At 38.2% G+C, this 23,989-nt stretch overlaps 2 protein-coding genes across 9 annotated transcripts in view; both read right to left on the minus strand.

Moving 5' to 3' along the window:
* Positions 1-1,954: 1,954 nt before the first annotated feature.
* On the minus strand, positions 1,955-21,742 carry ing5b (inhibitor of growth family, member 5b). The gene is made up of 8 exons (XM_058395416.1): positions 21,483-21,742; positions 21,155-21,226; positions 20,786-20,952; positions 20,199-20,310; positions 20,005-20,098; positions 3,600-3,723; positions 2,422-2,483; positions 1,955-2,191 (listed from the first exon to the last, which is right to left on the minus strand). The coding sequence occupies exons 1-8, from the start codon at positions 21,517-21,519 to the stop codon at positions 2,152-2,154; spliced, it is 708 nt and encodes a 235-aa protein (XP_058251399.1). The 5' UTR covers positions 21,520-21,742; the 3' UTR covers positions 1,955-2,151.
* A 508-nt stretch (positions 21,743-22,250) lies between these two features.
* Positions 22,251-23,989, minus strand: part of si:dkey-127k13.1 (PWWP domain-containing DNA repair factor 3A) — a 16,755-nt gene continuing 15,016 nt past the window's right edge. For all 8 annotated transcript variants that reach the window (XM_058395411.1, XM_058395409.1, XM_058395407.1 and 5 more), the window contains one exon: positions 22,251-22,424. In XM_058395411.1, the coding sequence (XP_058251394.1) occupies positions 22,355-22,424 (70 nt within the window). In that variant the 3' untranslated portion in view covers positions 22,251-22,354. The remainder of the gene's footprint in view (positions 22,425-23,989) is intronic.

A 23,989-nucleotide genomic window follows, 5' to 3' on the forward strand; every position in this document is an offset into this window, starting at 1 on the left:
GTGATTACTGAGTGTCTGTGTGTGTGTGTGTATGTGATTACTGAGTGTGTGTGTGTGTGTATGATTACTGAGTGTGTGTGTGTGTATGTGATTACTGAGTGTGTGTGTGTGTACGTGATTACTAAGTGTCTGTGTGTGTGTGTATGTGATTACTGAGTGTCTGTGTGTGTGTATGTGATTACTGAGTGTGTGTGTGTGTGTGTGATTACTGAGTGTGTGTGTGTGATTACTGAGTGTCTGTGTGTGTGTGTGTATGTGATTACTGAGTGTGTGTGTATGTGATTACTGAGTGTCTGTGTGTGTGTATGTGATTACTGAGTGTGTGTGTATGTGATTACTGAGTGTCTGTGTGTGTGTATGTGATTACTGAGTGTCTGTGTGTGTGTATGTGATTACTGTGTGTGTGTATGTGATTACTGTGTGTGTGTGTCTGTATGTGATTACTGAGTGTGTGTATGTGATTACTGTGTGTGTGTGTCTGTATGTGATTACTGTGTGTGTGTGTCTGTGATTACTGAGTGTGTGTATGTGATTACTGTGTGTGTGTGTCTGTATGTGATTACTGTGTGTGTGTGTCTGTATGTGATTACTGAGTGTGTGTGTGTGTGTATGTGATTACTGAGTGTGTGTGTGTGTATGTGATTACTGAGTGTCTGTGTGTGTGTGTGTGTATGTGATTACTGAGTGTGTGTGTGTGTATGTGATTACTGAGTGTGTGTGTGTGTGTATGTGATTACTGAGTGTGTGTGTGTGTATGTGATTACTGAGTGTCTGTGTGTGTGTGTGTATGTGATTACTGAGTGTATGTGTGTGATTACTGAGTGTCTGTGTGTGTGTATGTGATAACTGAGTGTGTATGTGATTACTGAGTGTCTGTGTGTGTGTGTATGTGATTACTGAGTGTATGTGTGTGATTACTGAGTGTCTGTGTGTGTATGTGATAACTGAGTGTGTATGTGATTACTGAGTGTGTGTGTGTGTGTGTATGTGATTACTGAGTGTGTGTGTGTATGTGATTACTGAGTGTGTGTGTGTGTGTGTGTATGTGATTACTGAGTGTCTGTGTGTGTGTGTGTATGTGATAACTGAGTGTATGTGTGTGATTACTGAGTGTCTGTGTGTGTGTGTGTATGTGATAACTGAGTGTGTATGTGATTACTGAGTGTGTGTGTGTGTATGTGATTACTGAGTGTGTGTGTGTGTATGTGATTACTGAGTGTGTGTGTGTGTGTGTGTGTGATTACTGAGTGTATGTGTGTGTGTGATTACTGAGTCCATGTGTGTGTGAGTGTGTATGTGATTACTGAGTGTATGTGTGTGTGTGTATGTGATAAGTGTGTGTATGTGATTACTGAGTGTCTGTGTGTGTGTGTATGTGATTACTGAGTGTGTGTGTGTGTGTGATTACTGAGTCCATGTGTGTGTGAGTGTGTATGTGATTACTGAGTGTATGTGTGTGTGTGTGTATGTGATAAGTGTGTGTATGTGATTACTGAGTGTCTGTGTGTGTGTGTATGTGATTACTGAGTGTCTGTGTGTGTGTGTATGTGAATGTGATTACTGAGTGTGTGTGTGTGTGTATGTGATTACTGAGTGTATGTGTGTGTGATTACTGTGTGTGTGTGTGTGTGTGTGATTACTGTGTGTATGTGTGTGTGATTACTGTGTGTGTGTGTGTGTGTGTGTGTGTGTGTGATTACTGTGTGTGTGTGTATCTGCAGCGCTCTGCACTCTAGTGAGAGGAGTGTTATTGTGTATCACACTGCAGTGTATCAGAGTCCAGGGTGTGTCTGATCTAACCCCAGATCCCTGAAGCCTGTGTCACATGTGGGTGGTGGTGTAGTCTCTGTGGACTTTACACTGGACACTGGGTGAGGTTTCAGTGTTTGTGTCAGAAATGCATTAGTGAATGTAGAAGGGGTGGGGCTTACAGCAGAGCCAATCACAGCAGGTCTAAAGGCCACATTAAAGAACTTTAATTATAAAATACAGATTTAAAGAGAACATCTGAAACTATGAAGAGTTTCCTGGTCGAAACCGGACAGTGCATAATCTGCATTTATTAAAATATCACATTATTCTTAGACGTGTGTGTGTGTGTGTGTGTGTGTTGAAGTCTGGGATTAAAGTGCAGCAGCGAGAACACCAGCCTCATTTCTTCTTCATGTCCTGTGTACACCGAGGACAAAACCTGCAGGAAGAAAACCAACACTTAAAATCCACACACCTCGCTAGCACTGGACTAGCATGGACACGCTAACGTTTAGCATGAACGCGGCTACACGCTAATGCTAGTGAAATCTGAATGGAGGGTGGAGCGTTGGTTTAGTGAATATGAATATTAATGAAGAGAGTGCTGTGATGTGGAGGGGTGTGTGTGTGTGTGTGTGTGCGCGCGCCCAACAGTGTGGACTGTCTCACCATTTCCCTTTGGGTTTAGTCGTCAGACCCACACAGGAGAAGTGAAACCACTCGATCGGACACTAAGAGAAAAAATACAAGCACAAAATTCAATAATACAGATAATGACACAACTGTTGTGTGTGTATATATGCGTGTATATTATATATATATATATACACACATACACTATACACTATTTGGACACACCTTTTAATTCAATGTTTTTTGTTTAGGGATTTATTTTCTACATTCTAGAACAATTTCAAAACTATGAAATAACACACATGGACTTCAGTAATCCATATGTAATGACAACAAAAACCAGTCAGTTGTTATTTTAAGACACGAAGGTCAGGTGTTCTGGAATAGTTCTTGCAAGAACAGTATTGTCAAGTGCATTTGCAAAACCCATCAAGCCCCATGATGAAACTGGCTCACATGAAGACCATCCCAGTAAAGCAAGACCAAAACTGACCTCTGCTGCAGAGGAGAAGTTCATTTAGAGTCACCAGCCTCAGAAATCACCAATTAACAGCACCTCAGATTAGAGGCGTTATGAAGGCTTTACAGAGCATCAGTAGCAGACATATCTCAATATCAACTGTTCAAAGGACATTATTGTGGATTTCGGCCGCCTTCAGCATTGTGTTACAATGTAGAGAGAAATAAACATCAGGAAACACCATGGGATTAGAAGGAGTGTCCAAACGTTTGACGTTGATGTATGTGTGTATGTATGTGTATGTATATATGTATGTGTGTGTGTATGTATGTATGTGTGTGTATGTATGTGTATGTATGTGTCTGTGTGTGTGTATGTATATATGTATGTATATGTATGTATGTGTCTGTGTGTGTGTATGTATGTATGTGTGTGTGTATGTATGTATATGTGTGTATGTATGTATATGTGTGTATGTATGTGTATGTATATATGTATGTGTGTGTGTATGTATGTATATGTATGTATGTGTGTATGTATGTATGTATGTATATGTGTCTGTGTATGTATGTATGTATGTGTCTGTGTGTGTATGTATGTATATGTATGTATATATGTATGTGTGTGTATGTATGTATGTATATGTGTCTGTGTGTGTATGTATGTATGTGTGTGTGTGTGTGTGTATGTATGTGTGTATGTATGTATGTATGTATGTATGTGTGTATGTATGTGTGTGTGTGTGTGTTCATACATCAGCGTTGTCACAGCCAATCATCTCTCCATAAGAGACCTGAGCACACAGACAGTACGTGGGCTCGTTGGGGTCCACAGGCATGTCCAGAACATCAGGTGAGTTAACGTCCAGCAGAACGTCACTGACAAAGGAACACACACACATCAACATATATATCAAATCACACACACACACATCAACATATATATCAAATCACACACACACACACACAACATATATCAAATCACACACACACACAACATATATATCAAATCACACACACACACAACATATATATCAAATCACACACACACACAACATATATATCAAATCACACACACACACACACCAACATATATATCAAATCACACACACACACACATCAAAATATATATCAAATCACACACACACACACACACACACAACATATATATCAAATCACACACACACACATCAACATATACATCAAATCACACACACACACACACACCAACATATATATCAAATCACACACAACATATATATCAAATCACACACACACACCTCAACATATATATCAAATCACACACACACATCAACATATATATCAAATCACACACAACATATATCAAATCACACACACACACACATCAACATATATATCAAATCACACACACAACATATATATCAAATCACACACACACACACACACACACACCTCAACATATATATCAAATCACACACACACACACACAACATATATATCAAATCACACACACATCAACATATATATCAAATCACACACACACACACACCAACATATATATCAAATCACACACACACACATCAAAATATATATCAAATCACACACACACACACATCAACATATATATCAAATCACACACACACACATCAACATATATATCAAATCACACACACACACATCAACATATATATCAAATCACACACACACACACATCAACATATATATCAAATCACACACACACACACATCAACATATATATCAAATCACACACACACACACACACACAACATATATATCAAATCACACACACACACACACAACATATATATCAAATCACACACACACACACAACATATATATCAAACCACACACACACACACAACATATTTATCAAATCACACACAAACACAACATATATATCAAATCACACACACACACAACATATATCAAATCACACACACACATCAACATATATATCAAATCACACACACACACACACACACACATCAACATATATATCAAATCACACACACACACACATCAACATATATATCAAATCACACACACACATCAACGTATATATCAAATCACACATCAACATATATATCAAATCACACATCAACATATATATCAAATCACACACACAAACACAACATATTTATCAAATCACACACGCACACAACATATATATCAAATCACACACACACACAACATATATATCAAATCACACACACACACACACAACATATATATCAAATCACACACACACACAACATATATATCAAATCACACACACACATCAACATATATATCAAATCACACACACACACACACAACATATATATCAAATCACACACACACACACACAACATATATATCAAATCACACACACACACACACACAACATATATATCAAATCACACACACACACACACAACATATATATCAAATCACACACACACACACACAACATATATATCAAATCACACACACACACACACAACATATATATCAAATCACACACACACACACACAACATATATATCAAATCACACACACACACAACATATATATCAAATCACACACACACACACACACACACAACATATATATCAAATCACACACACACACACACAACATATATATCAAATCACACACACACACACACAACATATATATCAAATCACACACACACACAACATATATATCAAATCACACACACACACACACAACATATATATCAAATCACACACACACACAACATATATATCAAATCACACACACACACACACAACATATATATCAAATCACACACACACACACACAACATATATATCAAATCACACACACACACACAACATATATATCAAATCACACACACACACACAACATGTATATCAAATCACACACACACACAACATATATATCACACACACACACACACACAACATATATATCAAATCACACACACAACATATATATCAAATCACACACACACACACACACACAACATATATATCAAATCACACACACACACACACACAACATATATATCAAATCACACACACACACACACACACAACATATATATCAAATCACACACACACACACACACAACATATATATCAAATCACACACACACACACACAACATATATATCAAATCACACACACACACACACACACAACATATATATCAAATCACACACACACACACACACAACACAACATCATATATCAAATCACACACACACACCACAACATATATATCAAATCACACCACACACCACACACACCATATATATCAAATCACACACACACACAACATATATATCAAATCACCACACACACACAACATATATATCAAATCACACACACACACTCAACACTATATCAAATCACACACACACACACACACACATACACACACACACACACACACACACACACACACACACAACATATATATCAAATCACACACACACACAACATATATATCAAATCACACACACACACAACATATATATCAAATCACACACACACAACATATATATCAAATCACACACACACACACAACATATATATCAAATCACACACACACACACAACATATATATCAAATCACACACACACACAACATATATCAAATCACACACACACACACAACATATATATCAAATCACACACACACACAACATATATATCAAATCACACACACACAACATATATATCATATCACACACACACACCCACTCAACATATATCAATCACACACACACACCACACACACACAAATCAAATCACACACACACAACATATATATCAAATCACACACCCCCACACAACATATATATCAAATCACACACACACACACACAACATATATATCAAATCACACACACACACAACACATCAAACAAATCACACTCACACACATACATACAAATCACACACACACACACACACACACAACATATATATCAAATCACACACACACACACACAACATATATATCAAATCACACCACCACACAACATATATATCAAATCAAACACACACCACACACATATCAAATCACCACACACACACAACATATATATCAAATCACACACCACACACACACCACACAACATATATATCAAATCACACACACACACAACATATATATCAAATCACACACACACACACACAACATATATATCAAATCACACACCCACACACACACAACATATATCAAATCACACAAACACACGCAACATGTATATCAAATCACACACACACACAACATATATATCACACACACACAACATATATATCAAATCACACACACACACACACACACAACATATATATCAAATCACACACACACACACACAACATATATATCAAATCACACACACACACACACACAACATATATATCAAATCACACACACACACACACACACAACATATATATCAAATCACACACACACACACACACAACATATATATCAAATCACACACACACACAACATATATATCAAATCACACACACACACAACATATATATCAAATCACACACACACACATCAACATATACATCAAATCACACACACACACACACAACATATATATCAAATCACACACAACATATATATCAAATCACACACACACACACCTCAACATATATATCAAATCACACACACACATCAACATATATATCAAATCACACACAACATATATATCAAATCACACACACACACACCTCAACATATATATCAAATCACACACACACACACATCAACATATATATCAAATCACACACAACATATATATCAAATCACACACACACACACACACATCAACATATATATCAAATCACACACAACATATATATCAAATCACACACACACACAACATATATATCAAATCACACACACACACACCAACATATATATCAAATCACACACACACACATCAACATATATATCAAATCACACACACACACACACACCAACATATATATCAAATCACACACACACACATCAACATATATATCAAATCACACACACACACACAACATATATATCAAATCACACACACACACACAACATATATATCAAATCACACACACACACAACATATATATCAAATCACACACACACACACAACATATATATCAAATCACACACACACACCAACATATATATCAAATCACACACACACACATCAACATATATATCAAATCACACACACACACCAACATATATATCAAATCACACACACACACCAACATATATATCAAATCACACACACACACACAACATATATATCAAATCACACACACACAACATATATATCAAATCACACACACACAACATATATATCAAATCACACACACACACACACACACAACATATATATCAAATCACACACACACACACCAACATATATATCAAATCACACACACACACATCAACATATATATCAAATCACACACACACACACACACCAACATATATATCAAATCACACACACACACATCAACATATATATCAAATCACACACACACACACAACATATATATCAAATCACACACACACACACAACATATATATCAAATCACACACACACACAACATATATATCAAATCACACACACACACACAACATATATATCAAATCACACACACACACATCAACATATATATCAAATCACACACACACACATCAACATATATATCAAATCACACACACACACCAACATATATATCAAATCACACACACACACATCAACATATATATCAAATCACACACACACACACAACATATATATCAAATCACACACACACAACATATATATCAAATCACACACACACAACATATATATCAAATCACACACACACACACACACAACATATATATCAAATCACACACACACACACAACATATATATCAAATCACACACAACATATATATCAAATCACACACAACATATATATCAAATCACACACAACATATATATCAAATCACACACACACACACCTCAACATATATATCAAATCACACACACACACAACATATATATCAAATCACACACACACACACCTCAACATATATATCAAATCACACACACACACAACATATATATCAAATCACACACACACAACATATATATCAAATCACACACACACAACATATATATCAAATCACACACACACAACATATATATCAAATCACACACACACACACACACACAACATATATATCAAATCACACACACACATCAACATATACATCAAATCACACACACACACACAACATATATATCAAATCACACACAACATATATATCAAATCACACACAACATATATATCAAATCACACACACACACACATCAACATATATATCAAATCACACACAACATATATATCAAATCACACACACACACACCAACATATATATCAAATCACACACACAACATATATATCAAATCACACACACACACACACACAACATATATATCAAATCACACACACACAACATATATCAAATCACACACACACACACAACATATATATCAAATCACACACACACACAACATATATATCAAATCACACACACACACACACACACACACAACATATATCAAATCACACACACACACACACACACACACACACACAACATATATATCGAATCACACACACACCAACATATATATCACACACACACACAACATATATCACACACACACAACATATATATCAAATCACACACACACCAACATATATATCAAATCACACACACACACATCAACATATATATCAAATCACACACACACACACAACATATATATCAAATCACACACACACACACACACACACACCAACATATATATCAAATCACACACACACACACAACATATATATCAAATCAAATCACACACACACACACACCAACATATACATCAAATCACACACACACACACACAACATATATATCAAATCACACACACACACACACACCTCAACATATATATCAAATCACACACAACATATATATCAAATCACACACACACACACACACACACCTCAACATATATATCAAATCACACACACACACACACACACATCAACATATATATCAAATCACACACACAACATATATATCAAATCACACACACACACACACACACACACACCTCAACATATATATCAAATCACACACACACACACATCAACATATATATCAAATCACACACACAACATATATATCAAATCACACACACACACACAACATATATATCAAATCACACACACACACACACACACAACATATATATCAAATCACACACACACAACATATATATCAAATCACACACACACACAACATATATATCAAATCACACACACACAACATATATCAAATCACACACACACACACAACATATATATCAAATCACACACACAACATATATATCAAATCACACACACAACATATATATCAAATCACACACACACACACAACATATATATCAAATCACACACACACAACATATATATCAAATCACACACACACAACATATATCAAATCACACACACACACACAACATATATATCACACACACACACAACATATATATCACACACACACACAACATATATATCACACACACACACAACATATATATCACACACACACACAACATATATATCACACACACACAACATATATATCAAATCACACACACACACATCAACATATATATCAAATCACACACACACACACAACATATATATCAAATCTCACACACACACACACACACACCAACATATATATCAAATCACACACACACACACAACATATATATCAAATCACACACACACACACACCAACATATACATCAAATCACACACACACACACACAACATATATATCAAATCACACACAACATATATATCAAATCACACACACACACACACACCTCAACATATATATCAAATCACACACAACATATATATCAAATCACACACACACACACACACCTCAACATATATATCAAATCACACACACACACACACACACATCAACATATATATCAAATCACACACACAACATATATATCAAATCACACACACACACACACACACACACACCTCAACATATATATCAAATCACACACACACACACACATCAACATATATATCAAATCACACACACAACATATATATCAAATCACACACACACACAACATATATATACACACACGCACATACACATATACACACACGCACATACACACACATATATACACACACGCACATACACATATACACACACGCACATACACATATACACACACGCACATACACACACATATATACACACACGCACATACACACACGCACATACACACACGCACATACACACACATATATATACACACACGCACATACACACACATATATATATACACACACGCACATACACACACGCACATACACACACATATATACACACACGCACATACACACACATATATATACACACACGCACATACACACACGCACATACACACATATACACACACGCACATACACACACGCACATACACACACGCACATACACACACATATACACACACGCACATACACACACATATATACACACACGCACATACACACACATATATATATACACACACGCACATACACACACATATATATATACACATACACACACGCACATACACACACATATACACACACGCACATACACACACGCACATACACTATATTGCCAAAAGTATTCGCTCACCCATCCAAATAATCAGAATCAGGTGTTCCAATCACTTCCATGGCCACAGGTGTATAAAATCAAGCACCTAGGCATGCAGACTGTTTTTACAAACATTTGTGAAAGAATGGGTCGCTCTCAGGAGCTCAGTGAATTCCAGCGTGGAACTGTGATAGGATGCCACCTGTGCAACAAATCCAGTCGTGAAATTTCCTCGCTCCTAAATATTCCACAGTCAACTGTCAGCTGTATTATAAGAACGTGGAAGTGTTTGGGAACGACAGCAACTCAGCCACGAAGTGGTAGGCCACGTAAACTGACGGAGCGGGGTCAGCGGATGCTGAGGCGCATAGTGCGAAGAGGTCGTCAACTTTCTGCAGAGTCCATCGCTACAGACCTCCAAACTTCATGTGGCCTTCAGATGAGCTCAAGAACAGTGCGCAGAGAGCTTCATGGAATGGGTTTCCATGGCCGAGCAGCTGCATCCAAGCCATACATCACCAAGTGCAATGCAAAGCGTCGGATGCAGTGGTGTAAAGCACGCCGCCACTGGACTCTAGAGCAGTGGAGACGCGTTCTCTGGAGTGACGAATCGCGCTTCTCCATCTGGCAATCTGATGGACGAGTCTGGGTTTGGCGGTTGCCAGGAGAACGGTACTTGTCTGACTGCATTGTGCCAAGTGTAAAGTTTGGTGGAGGGGGGATTATGGTGTGGGGTTGTTTTTCAGGAGCTGGGCTTGGCCCCTTAGTTCCAGTGAAAGGAACTCTGAATTCTTCAGCATACCAAGACATTTTGGACAATTCCATTCTCCCAACTTTGTGGGAACAGTTTGGAGCTGGCCCCTTCCTCTTCCAACATGACTGTGCACCAGTGACCAAAGCAAGGTCCATAAAGACATGGAGGACAGAGTCTGGTGTGGATGAACTTGACTGGCCTGCACAGAGTCCTGACCTCAACCCGATAGAACACCTTTGGGATGAATTAGGGCGGAGACTGAGAGCCAGGCCTTCTCGTCCAACATCAGTGTGTGACCTCACAAATGCGCTTCTAGAAGAATGGTCAAAAATTCCCATAAACACACTCCTAAACCTTGTGGACAGCCTTCCCAGAAGAGTTGAAGCTGTTATAGCTGCAAAGGGTGGACCGACGTCATATTGAACCCTATGGATTAGGAATGGGATGTCACTTAAGTTCATATGCGAGTCAAGGCAGGTGAGCGAATACTTTTGGCAATATAGTGTATATATCAAATCACACACACACACACACAACATATATATCAAATCACACACACACACAACATATATATCAAATCACACACACACACACATCAACATATATATCAAATCACACACACACACATCAACATATATATCAAATCACACACACACACACACACAACATATATATCAAATCACACACACACACAACATATATATCAAATCACACACACACACAACATATATATCAAATCACACACACACACATCAACATATATATCAAATCACACACACACACATCAACATATATATCAAATCACACACACACACACACACAACATATATATCAAATCACACACACACACAACATATATATCAAATCACACACACACACCAACATATATATCAAATCACACACACACACACACATCAACATATATATCAAATCACACACACACACACACACACACACACACACATCAACATATATATCAAATCACACACACACACACACACACACACACACACACACAACATATATATCAAATCACACACACACACACAACATATATATCAAATCACATACACACACACACACACACACACACAACATATATATGAAATCACACACACACACACACAACATATATATCACACACACAACATATATATCAAATCACACACACACACACACACACACACAACATATATATCAAATCACACACACACACACACACACACAACATATATATCAAATCACACACACACACACACACACCATATATATCAAATCACACACACACACACACACACACACACACACACACACACACACCATATATATCAAATCACACACACACACACACACACACCAACATATATATCAAATCACACACACACACACACACACAACATATATATCAAATCACACACACACACACACAACATATATATCAAATCACACACACACACAACATATATATCAAATCACACACACACACACACATCAACATATATATCAAATCACACACACACACACATCAACATATATATCAAATCACACACACACACACACACACACACACACAACATATATATCAAATCACACACACACATCAACATATATATCAAATCACACACACACACATCAACATATATATCAAATCACACACACACACATCAACATATATATCAAATCACACACACACACACAACATATATATCAAATCACACACACACACACAACATATATATCAAATCACACACACACACACAACATATATATCAAATCACACACACACACACACAACATATATATCAAATCACACACACACACACACAACATATATATCAAATCACACACACACACAACATATATATCAAATCACACACACACACACACAACATATATATCAAATCACACACACACACACACACACACACAACATATATATCAAATCACACACACACACAACATATATATCAAATCACACACACACACACACACACACACAACATATATATCAAATCACACACACACAACATATATATCAAATCACACACAAACACACATCAACATATATATCAAATCACACACACACACACAACATATATATCAAATCACACACACACACACAACATATACATCAAATCACACACACACACACATCAACATATATATCAAATCACACACACACACACACACACACAACATATATATCAAATCACACACACACAACATATATATCAAATCACACACAAACACACATCAACATATATATCAAATCACACACACACACACAACATATATATCAAATCACACACACACACATCAACATATATATCAAATCACACACACACACACAACATATATATCAAATCACACACACACACAACATATATATCAAATCACACACACACACACACACATCAACATATATATCAAATCACACACACACACAACATATATATCAAATCACACACACACACAACATATATATCAAATCACACACACACACACACACATCAACATATATATCAAATCACACACACACACACACACACACACACATCAACATATATATCAAATCACACACACACACAACATATATATCAAATCACACACACACACACCATATATATCAAATCACACACACACACCATATATATCAAATCACACACACACACACAACATATATATCAAATCACACACACACACATCAACATATATATCAAATCACACACACACACAACATATATATCAAATCACACACACACACAACATATATATCAAATCACACACACACACAACATATATATCAAATCACACACACACACACAACATATATATCAAATCACACACACACACATCAACATATATATCAAATCACACACACACACAACATATATATCAAATCACACACACACACATCAACATATATATCAAATCACACACACACACAACATATATATCAAATCACACACACAACATATATATCAAATCACACACACACACAACATATATATCAAATCACACACACACACACACAACATATATATTAAATCACACACACACACAACATATATATTAAATCACACACACACACACATCAACATATATATCAAATCACACACACACAACATATATATCAAATCACACACACAACATATATATCAAATCACACACACACACACAACATATATATTAAATCACACACACACATCAACATATATCAAATCACACACACACACACAACATATATATCAAATCACACACACACACACACACAACATATATATCAAATCACACACACACACACACATCAACATATATATCAAATCACACACACACACACACACACACACACACATCAACATATATCAAATCACACACACACACACACACCATATATATCAAATCACACACACACACAACATATATATCAAATCACACACACACACACACAACATATATATCAAATCACACACACACACACACACACACACACACATCAACATATATATCAAATCACACACACACACACACACACACACATCAACATATATATCAAATCACACACACACACACACACACACATCAACATATATCAAATCACACACACACACACCATATATATCAAATCACACACACACACACCATATATATCAAATCACACACACACACAACATATATATCAAATCACACACACACACACACACACACACACAACATATATATCAAATCACACACACACACACACACACACACACACACACACACATCAACATATATCAAATCACACACACACACACACACCATATATATCAAATCACACACACACACACACACACACACACATCAACATATATATCAAATCACACACACACACACACACACACATCAACATATATCAAATCACACACACACACACCATATATATCAAATCACACACACAACATATATATCAAATCACACACACACACACCATATATATCAAATCACACACACACACATCAACATATACATCAAATCACACACACACACACACACACACACACACATCAACATATATATCAAATCACACACACACACACACATCAACATATATATCAAATCACACACACACACACACACACACACACACACACATCAACATATATATCAAATCACACACACACATCAACATATATCAAATCACACACACACACACACAACATATATATCAAATCACACACACACACAACATATATATCAAATCACACACACACACAACATATATATCAAATCACACACACACACACACACACAACATATATATCAAATCACACACACACACAACATATATATCAAACCACACACACACACACAACATATTTATCAAATCACACACACACACAACATATATATCAAATCACACACACACACACACACACATCAACATATACATCAAATCACACACACACACACAACATATATCAAATCACACACACACACACACATCAACATATATATCAAATCACACACACACACACACACACACACACACACACACATCAACATATATATCAAATCACACACACACACACACACACACATCAACATATACATCAAATCACACACACACACACAACATATATATCACACACACACACACATCAACATATATATCAAATCACACACACACAACATATATATCAAATCACACACACACACATCAACATATACATCAAATCACACACACACACACACACACACACACATCAACATATATATCAAATCACACACACACACACACACACAACATATATATCAAATCACACACACACACACAACATATATATCAAATCACACACACACACACACACATCAACATATACATCAAATCACACACACACACCAACATATATATCAAATCACACACACACACAACATATATATCAAATCACACACACACACACACACAACATATATATCAAATCACACACACACACACACATCAACATATACATCAAATCACACACACACACACATCAACATATACATCAAATCACACACACACACACAACATATATATCAAATCACACACACACACACACACACAACATATATATCACACACACACACCATATATATCAAATCACACACACACACACAACATATATATCAAATCACACACACACACACACACACACAACATATATATCAAATCACACACACACACAACATATATATCAAATCACACACACACACACATCAACATATACATCAAATCACACACACACACACATCAACATATATATCAAATCACACACACACACAACATATATATCAAATCACACACACACACACATCAACATATACATCAAATCACACACACACACCAACATATATATCAAATCACACACACACACACAACATATATATCAAATCACACACACACACAACATATATATCAAATCACACACACACACACACAACATATATATCAAATCACACACACACAACATATATATCAAATCACACACACACACACACACACAACATATATATCAAATCACACACACACAACATATATATCAAATCACACACACATCAACATATATATCAAATCACACACACACACAACATATATATCAAATCACACACACACACACACATCAACATATACATCAAATCACACACACACACACACACACATCAACATATATATCAAATCACACACACACAACATATATATCACACACACACACATCAACATATATATCAAATCACACACACACACACACACACACAACATATATCAAATCACACACACACAACATATATATCAAATCACACACACACAACATATATATCAAATCACACACACACACACACACACATCAACATATACATCAAATCACACACACACACACACACACACATCAACATATATATCAAATCACACACACACACACACACACATCAACATATACATCAAATCACACACACACACACACACACACACACAACATATATATCAAATCACACACACACACACACACACACATCAACATATATATCAAATCACACACACACACACACATCAACATATATATCAAATCACACACACACAACATATATATCAAATCACACACACACACACACACACACACACAACATATATATCAAATCACACACACACACACACACACACAACATATATATCAAATCACACACACACACACACACACACAACATATATATCAAATCACACACACACACACACACCATATATATCAAATCACACACAACATATATATCAAATCACACACACACACAACATATACATCAAATCACACACACACACACAACATATATATCAAATCACACACACACACACACACATCAACATATACATCAAATCACACACACACACACATCAACATATACATCAAATCACACACACACACACACACACATCAACATATATATCAAATCACACACACACACACACACATCAACATATACATCAAATCACACACACACACACACATCAACATATATATCAAATCACACACACACACACACACACACACACACATCAACATATATATCAAATCACACACACACACACAACATATATATCAAATCACACACACACACACAACATATACATCAAATCACACACACACACACACACATCAACATATACATCAAATCACACACACACACACATCAACATATACATCAAATCACACACACACACACACACACACACATCAACATATATATCAAATCACACACACACACACACACACACACACACACACATCAACATATACATCAAATCACACACACACACACACATCAACATATATATCAAATCACACACACACACACACACACATCAACATATATATCAAATCACACACACACACATCAACATATATATCAAATCACACACACACACACAACATATACATCAAATCACACACACACACACACACATCAACATATATATCAAATCACACACACACACACACAACATATATATCAAATCACACACACACACACACAACATATACATCAAATCACACACACACACACACACATCAACATATATATCAAATCACACACACACACACACACAACATATATATCAAATCACACACACACACACAACATATATATCAAATCACACACACACACAACATATACATCAAATCACACACACACACACAACATATATATCAAATCACACACACACACAACATATACATCAAATCACACACACACACACACACACAACATATATATCAAATCACACACACACACAACATATACATCAAATCACACACACACACACACACATCAACATATATATCAAATCACACACACACACACACACACTCAGATGCGATTGTGAATCCAAATCACTAACTGGCTTGAATCTGGACTGACCCAATTCAGCTCAGACAGGGAGAGGCTTACTAACTACTGGAACTACTGTCGATGGACCAAACCATTCATTTACACAGGGGGGATCTGATCATCCATCCATCAGACTGACCCACTACAGAGATGTTCTGAAACTGGACCAAACCATTTATACACATCACTGTATGGCTAACTACCAGGTGCACTCAGTGTGCTGCTAGCTTGTGTGTGTGTGTGTGTGTGTGTGTGTGTGTGTGTGTACCTGTTCTTCTGTACTTTGTGTTTTGGAGAGTCGTGACCAGAAGCATTCTTTTCTCTCCCACTTCCTCCTCTTCTGTCCTTCAGGTTCTTCTTCTCTGAAACACGAGAACATGCTCAATGCTAATCTGGTGGTTATAGACTTACATTACCTAGCTTTGTTAGAATGGTAGCTCATGTCATGTGATCTGCCCGTACTTCTGCTCTTCTTGTCGTCGGAGCTGTCCAGACCGCTCGAGTCCAGTTTATCCTTCAGCTCGTTCTCAAAGCGGGCCAGATCAGCGTCCAGACGCCGGATGTGTTTATCCACCTGCGCACACCCACACACGCGTACATTTGTTTTGGTCTCTAAGTTCTGCCCCCTAGTGGCTGCAACATGAAACATCTATCTTTCTTCCCCTCTCTCTCTCTCTTTCTCTCTCCCTGTTAGCTCATTACCAACTGAACCAGCAAACCAATCAGAATGAGAGACAGTTAAAGCCCCGCCCCCTGAATTTGATGGACCAGTGACCGTTATATATTATGAACAACATTCTCTCCTTTCCCTCCATCCGTCTGTTTTCTCTTCCTTATCTCCTCCCCTCGTTAATGTTTTCCCCCTTTCATTCTGTTCCTTCCTTATGTTTCACTCCTCCTTCATATTCTTTAGTCCTTTCTTTACTCTCTCTGTTTCTCCTCCTCTTTTACTCCCTCTGGATGGATTTGTAAAAAGAATCTCTGATTTAATCCCCCCAAACCCACCCCACCCCTACCCCACCCCACCCCACCCCTACCCCCACACCCACCAGTTCGTATATCTGCATGGCGAGCTGCACTTTATCGTCGCTGAACTCCAGACACTTGCTGAAGGCCAGCTCGATCCTCTTCAGGTGCTGCACGCGTTCCTCAGGAGACAGGTTCCTCACGCTCTCCATGTACTCAGACGCCAGGCCGTCGATCTCCACTTTCTTCTCTGCACACACACACACACACACACACACACACACACACACACACCAAACACCAGGAGAAGCAACACATCAGTGTGTGTGTGTGAGTGAACTGACCGTCAGAGCGGTCAGACTGCTGCAGTGAATGGGACCGGGCTCTGATCTCGTGAAGCCGGACCTGGTACCTACGTGCAGGTGTTTTTGTTCATGCAGTAACTCACACACCTTCGGTCCTGTTGTCCAGATCCGTCATGAGTGAGAAATTCCTCTGCAGCTCGAAGGGAAGACCCTCGATACCTGCAGACCAGAAGTGACGTTAGACTTCACGTTATTCTACATTAAACTTGATATATGACTTTAGACGACATGAGCGCGAGGTTACTTCCGTGATTTCAGTCCAAACATTTCATTAAACACGATTATCTGTCAGTCTGCTAAACAAACCCTCAGCCTTAACTCCACCTAACACACGGATAATGATGATGATAATAATCTCCTGCTGTTCACACAGCCTGCGTGTGTCCTCAGAGTCACTGATTTATTCCACACTTACTGTCCAGGTAATGCTCCAGGTACATCGCTATGGCCATTTTAACAACACTCGCCGCTCGGCTGACCAACTCGCGCGCGCCAAATTCATCTGGCAGCTGACGTCATATTTGTGTGACGGAAGTGAAACGCCCTTGTTCACCGGTTAATCCTTTAGCTGCGGTGTGGTTTCCGTTTATCTCCTGGAGAGCTGATGGATGCAGAGCAGATTATCTGATTTAAAAAAGAGGAATAATGAAATCAGTCACTATCTCTCTCTCCGTCCGGAGCGAACTCAGGACAGAAAGCCCGGATCAGACCCCGGACTCTGATTGGTCAAGCCCGCGGTCACGTGCTCCTCTGAGGGCAGTGCGGTTTGTTTATTGACGTGTTTCTTCTTTTAGTCTTTAATTATTTTAGTGTTTTTATTCTTTCTACAAACCTTTCCTCTTTTCTCAGGAGGTAAAGTGAGGACTTTACACAGAAAGGGAAATCATTTAACGTAAAGGAGCATTCATCTGTTTAAACAATAAATACCAGGTTTATTTTAATTCTGCTGTTAAAAGTTGATGCGACTATCATTTATCAGGCATTTATTTAAAAAACACACACACACCTCGCACGTGATTGGAAATGACGTCATCGCGCAGTGAATAAATGAGTGCGTGTCAGCGTGCAGTGCTCTCCGGTGACCGGCAGAGGGCGCTGCAGTACTGAAGCTCCGGATCTCAGTAGTCTTCACTAGCTAGCGCGTGCAGGTAGACGGTGCAAGAGAGAAAACTCACACACACGCTGTGTTCATGATGCTTTTATTTAAAAAAAACAACTGTATTTCACATTTAGAAGTAAACATGATCATCATTATTATAAACAATAAGTAAATAAACACAGCAGGGTTCAGAGTGACGAGTCTGCTGCCCTCAGCTTCATCTGCTGCTCAATCATCTGGTCAAACTCCTGTCTCTCTCTACAGACCGGGGGAAGGGGGGAGTGGGGAGAAAGAGAGAAGGAGAGAGAGAGAGAGAGAGAAGGAGAGAGAGAGAGAAGGAGAGAGAGTGAGAGAGAGAAGGAGAGTGAGTGAGAAGGAGAGTGAGTGAGAAGGAGAGAGAGAGAGAGAGAGAAGGAGAGAGTGAGAGAGAGAAGGAGAGAGTGAGAGAGAGAAGGAGAGAGAGAGAGAAGGAGAGAGAGTGAGAAGGGGAGAGAGTGAGAGAAGGAGAGAGAGTGAGAGAAGGGGAGAGAGAGAAGGAGAGAGAGAGAGAGAGAGAGAAGGACAGAGTGAGAAGGAGAGAGAGAGAGAGAGAAGGGGAGAGAGAGAGAGTGAGAGAAGGAGAGAGACAGAGAGAGAGAGAAGGAGAGAGAGAGAAGGAGAGAGAGAGAGAGAAGGAGAGAGAGAAGGAGAGAGAGAGAGAGAGAAGGAGAGAGAGAGAGAGAGAGAGAGAGAAGGAGAGAGAGAGAGAGAGAGAGAGAAGGAGAGAGAGTGAGAGAAGGGGAGAGTGAGAGAAGGAGAGAGAGTGAGAGAAGGGGAGAGAGAGAAAGAGAGTGAGAGAGAAGGAGAGTGAGTGAGAAGGAGAGTGAGTGAGAAGGAGAGAGAGAGAGAGAGAAGGAGAGAGTGAGAGAGAGAAGGAGAGTGAGTGAGAAGGAGAGAGAGAGAGAGAGAGAGAAGGAGAGTGAGTGAGAAGGAGAGAGAGAGAGAGAGAGAAGGAGAGAGAGAGAGAGAGAAGGAGAGTGAGTGAGAAGGAGAGAGAGAGAGAGAGAGAGAGAAGGAGAGAGAGAGAGAGAGAGAAGGAGAGAGAGAGAGAGAGAGAGAGAGAAGGAGAGAGAGTGAGAAGGAGAGAGAGAGAGAGAGAGAAGGAGAGAGAGAGAGAGAGAGTGAGAAGGAGAGAGAGAGAGAGAGAGAGAGAAGGAGAGAGAGAGAGAGAGAAGGAGAGTGAGTGAGAAGGAGAGAGAGAGAGAGAGAGAGAGAAGGAGAGAGAGTGAGAAGGAGAGAGAGAGAGAGAGAGAAGGAGAGAGAGAGAGAGAGAGAAGGAGAGTGAGTGAGAAGAGGAGAGAGAGAGAGAGAGAGAGAGAGAGAGAAGGAGAGAGAGAGAGAGAGAAGGAGAGTGAGTGAGAAGGAGAGAGAGAGAGAGAGAGAGAGAAGGAGAGAGAGAGAGAGAGAAGGAGAGAGAGAGAGAGAGAGAGAGAAGGAGAGAGAGTGAGAAGGAGAGAGAGAGAGAGAGAGAAGGAGAGAGAGAGAGAGAGAGAAGGAGAGAGAGAGAGAGAGAGAGAGAAGGAGAGTGAGTGAGAAGGAGAGAGAGAGAGAGAGAGAGAGAGAGAGAGAGAGAGAAGGAGAGAGAGAGAGAGAAGGAGAGAGAGAGAGAGAGAGAAGGAGAGAGAGAGAAGGAGAGAGAGATAGAGAGAGAGAAGGAGAGAGAGAGAAGGAGAGAGAGAGATAGAGAGAGAGAGAGAAGGAGAGAGAGAGAGAGAGAGAGAGAGAGAGAAGGAGAGAGAGTGAGAAGGAGAGAGAGAGAGAAGGAGAGAGAGAGAGTGAGAGAG

The sequence above is a fragment of the Hemibagrus wyckioides genome, linkage group LG07 (genome assembly GCF_019097595.1).
Source record: "Hemibagrus wyckioides isolate EC202008001 linkage group LG07, SWU_Hwy_1.0, whole genome shotgun sequence".
Classification (NCBI taxonomy): domain Eukaryota; kingdom Metazoa; phylum Chordata; class Actinopteri; order Siluriformes; family Bagridae; genus Hemibagrus; species Hemibagrus wyckioides.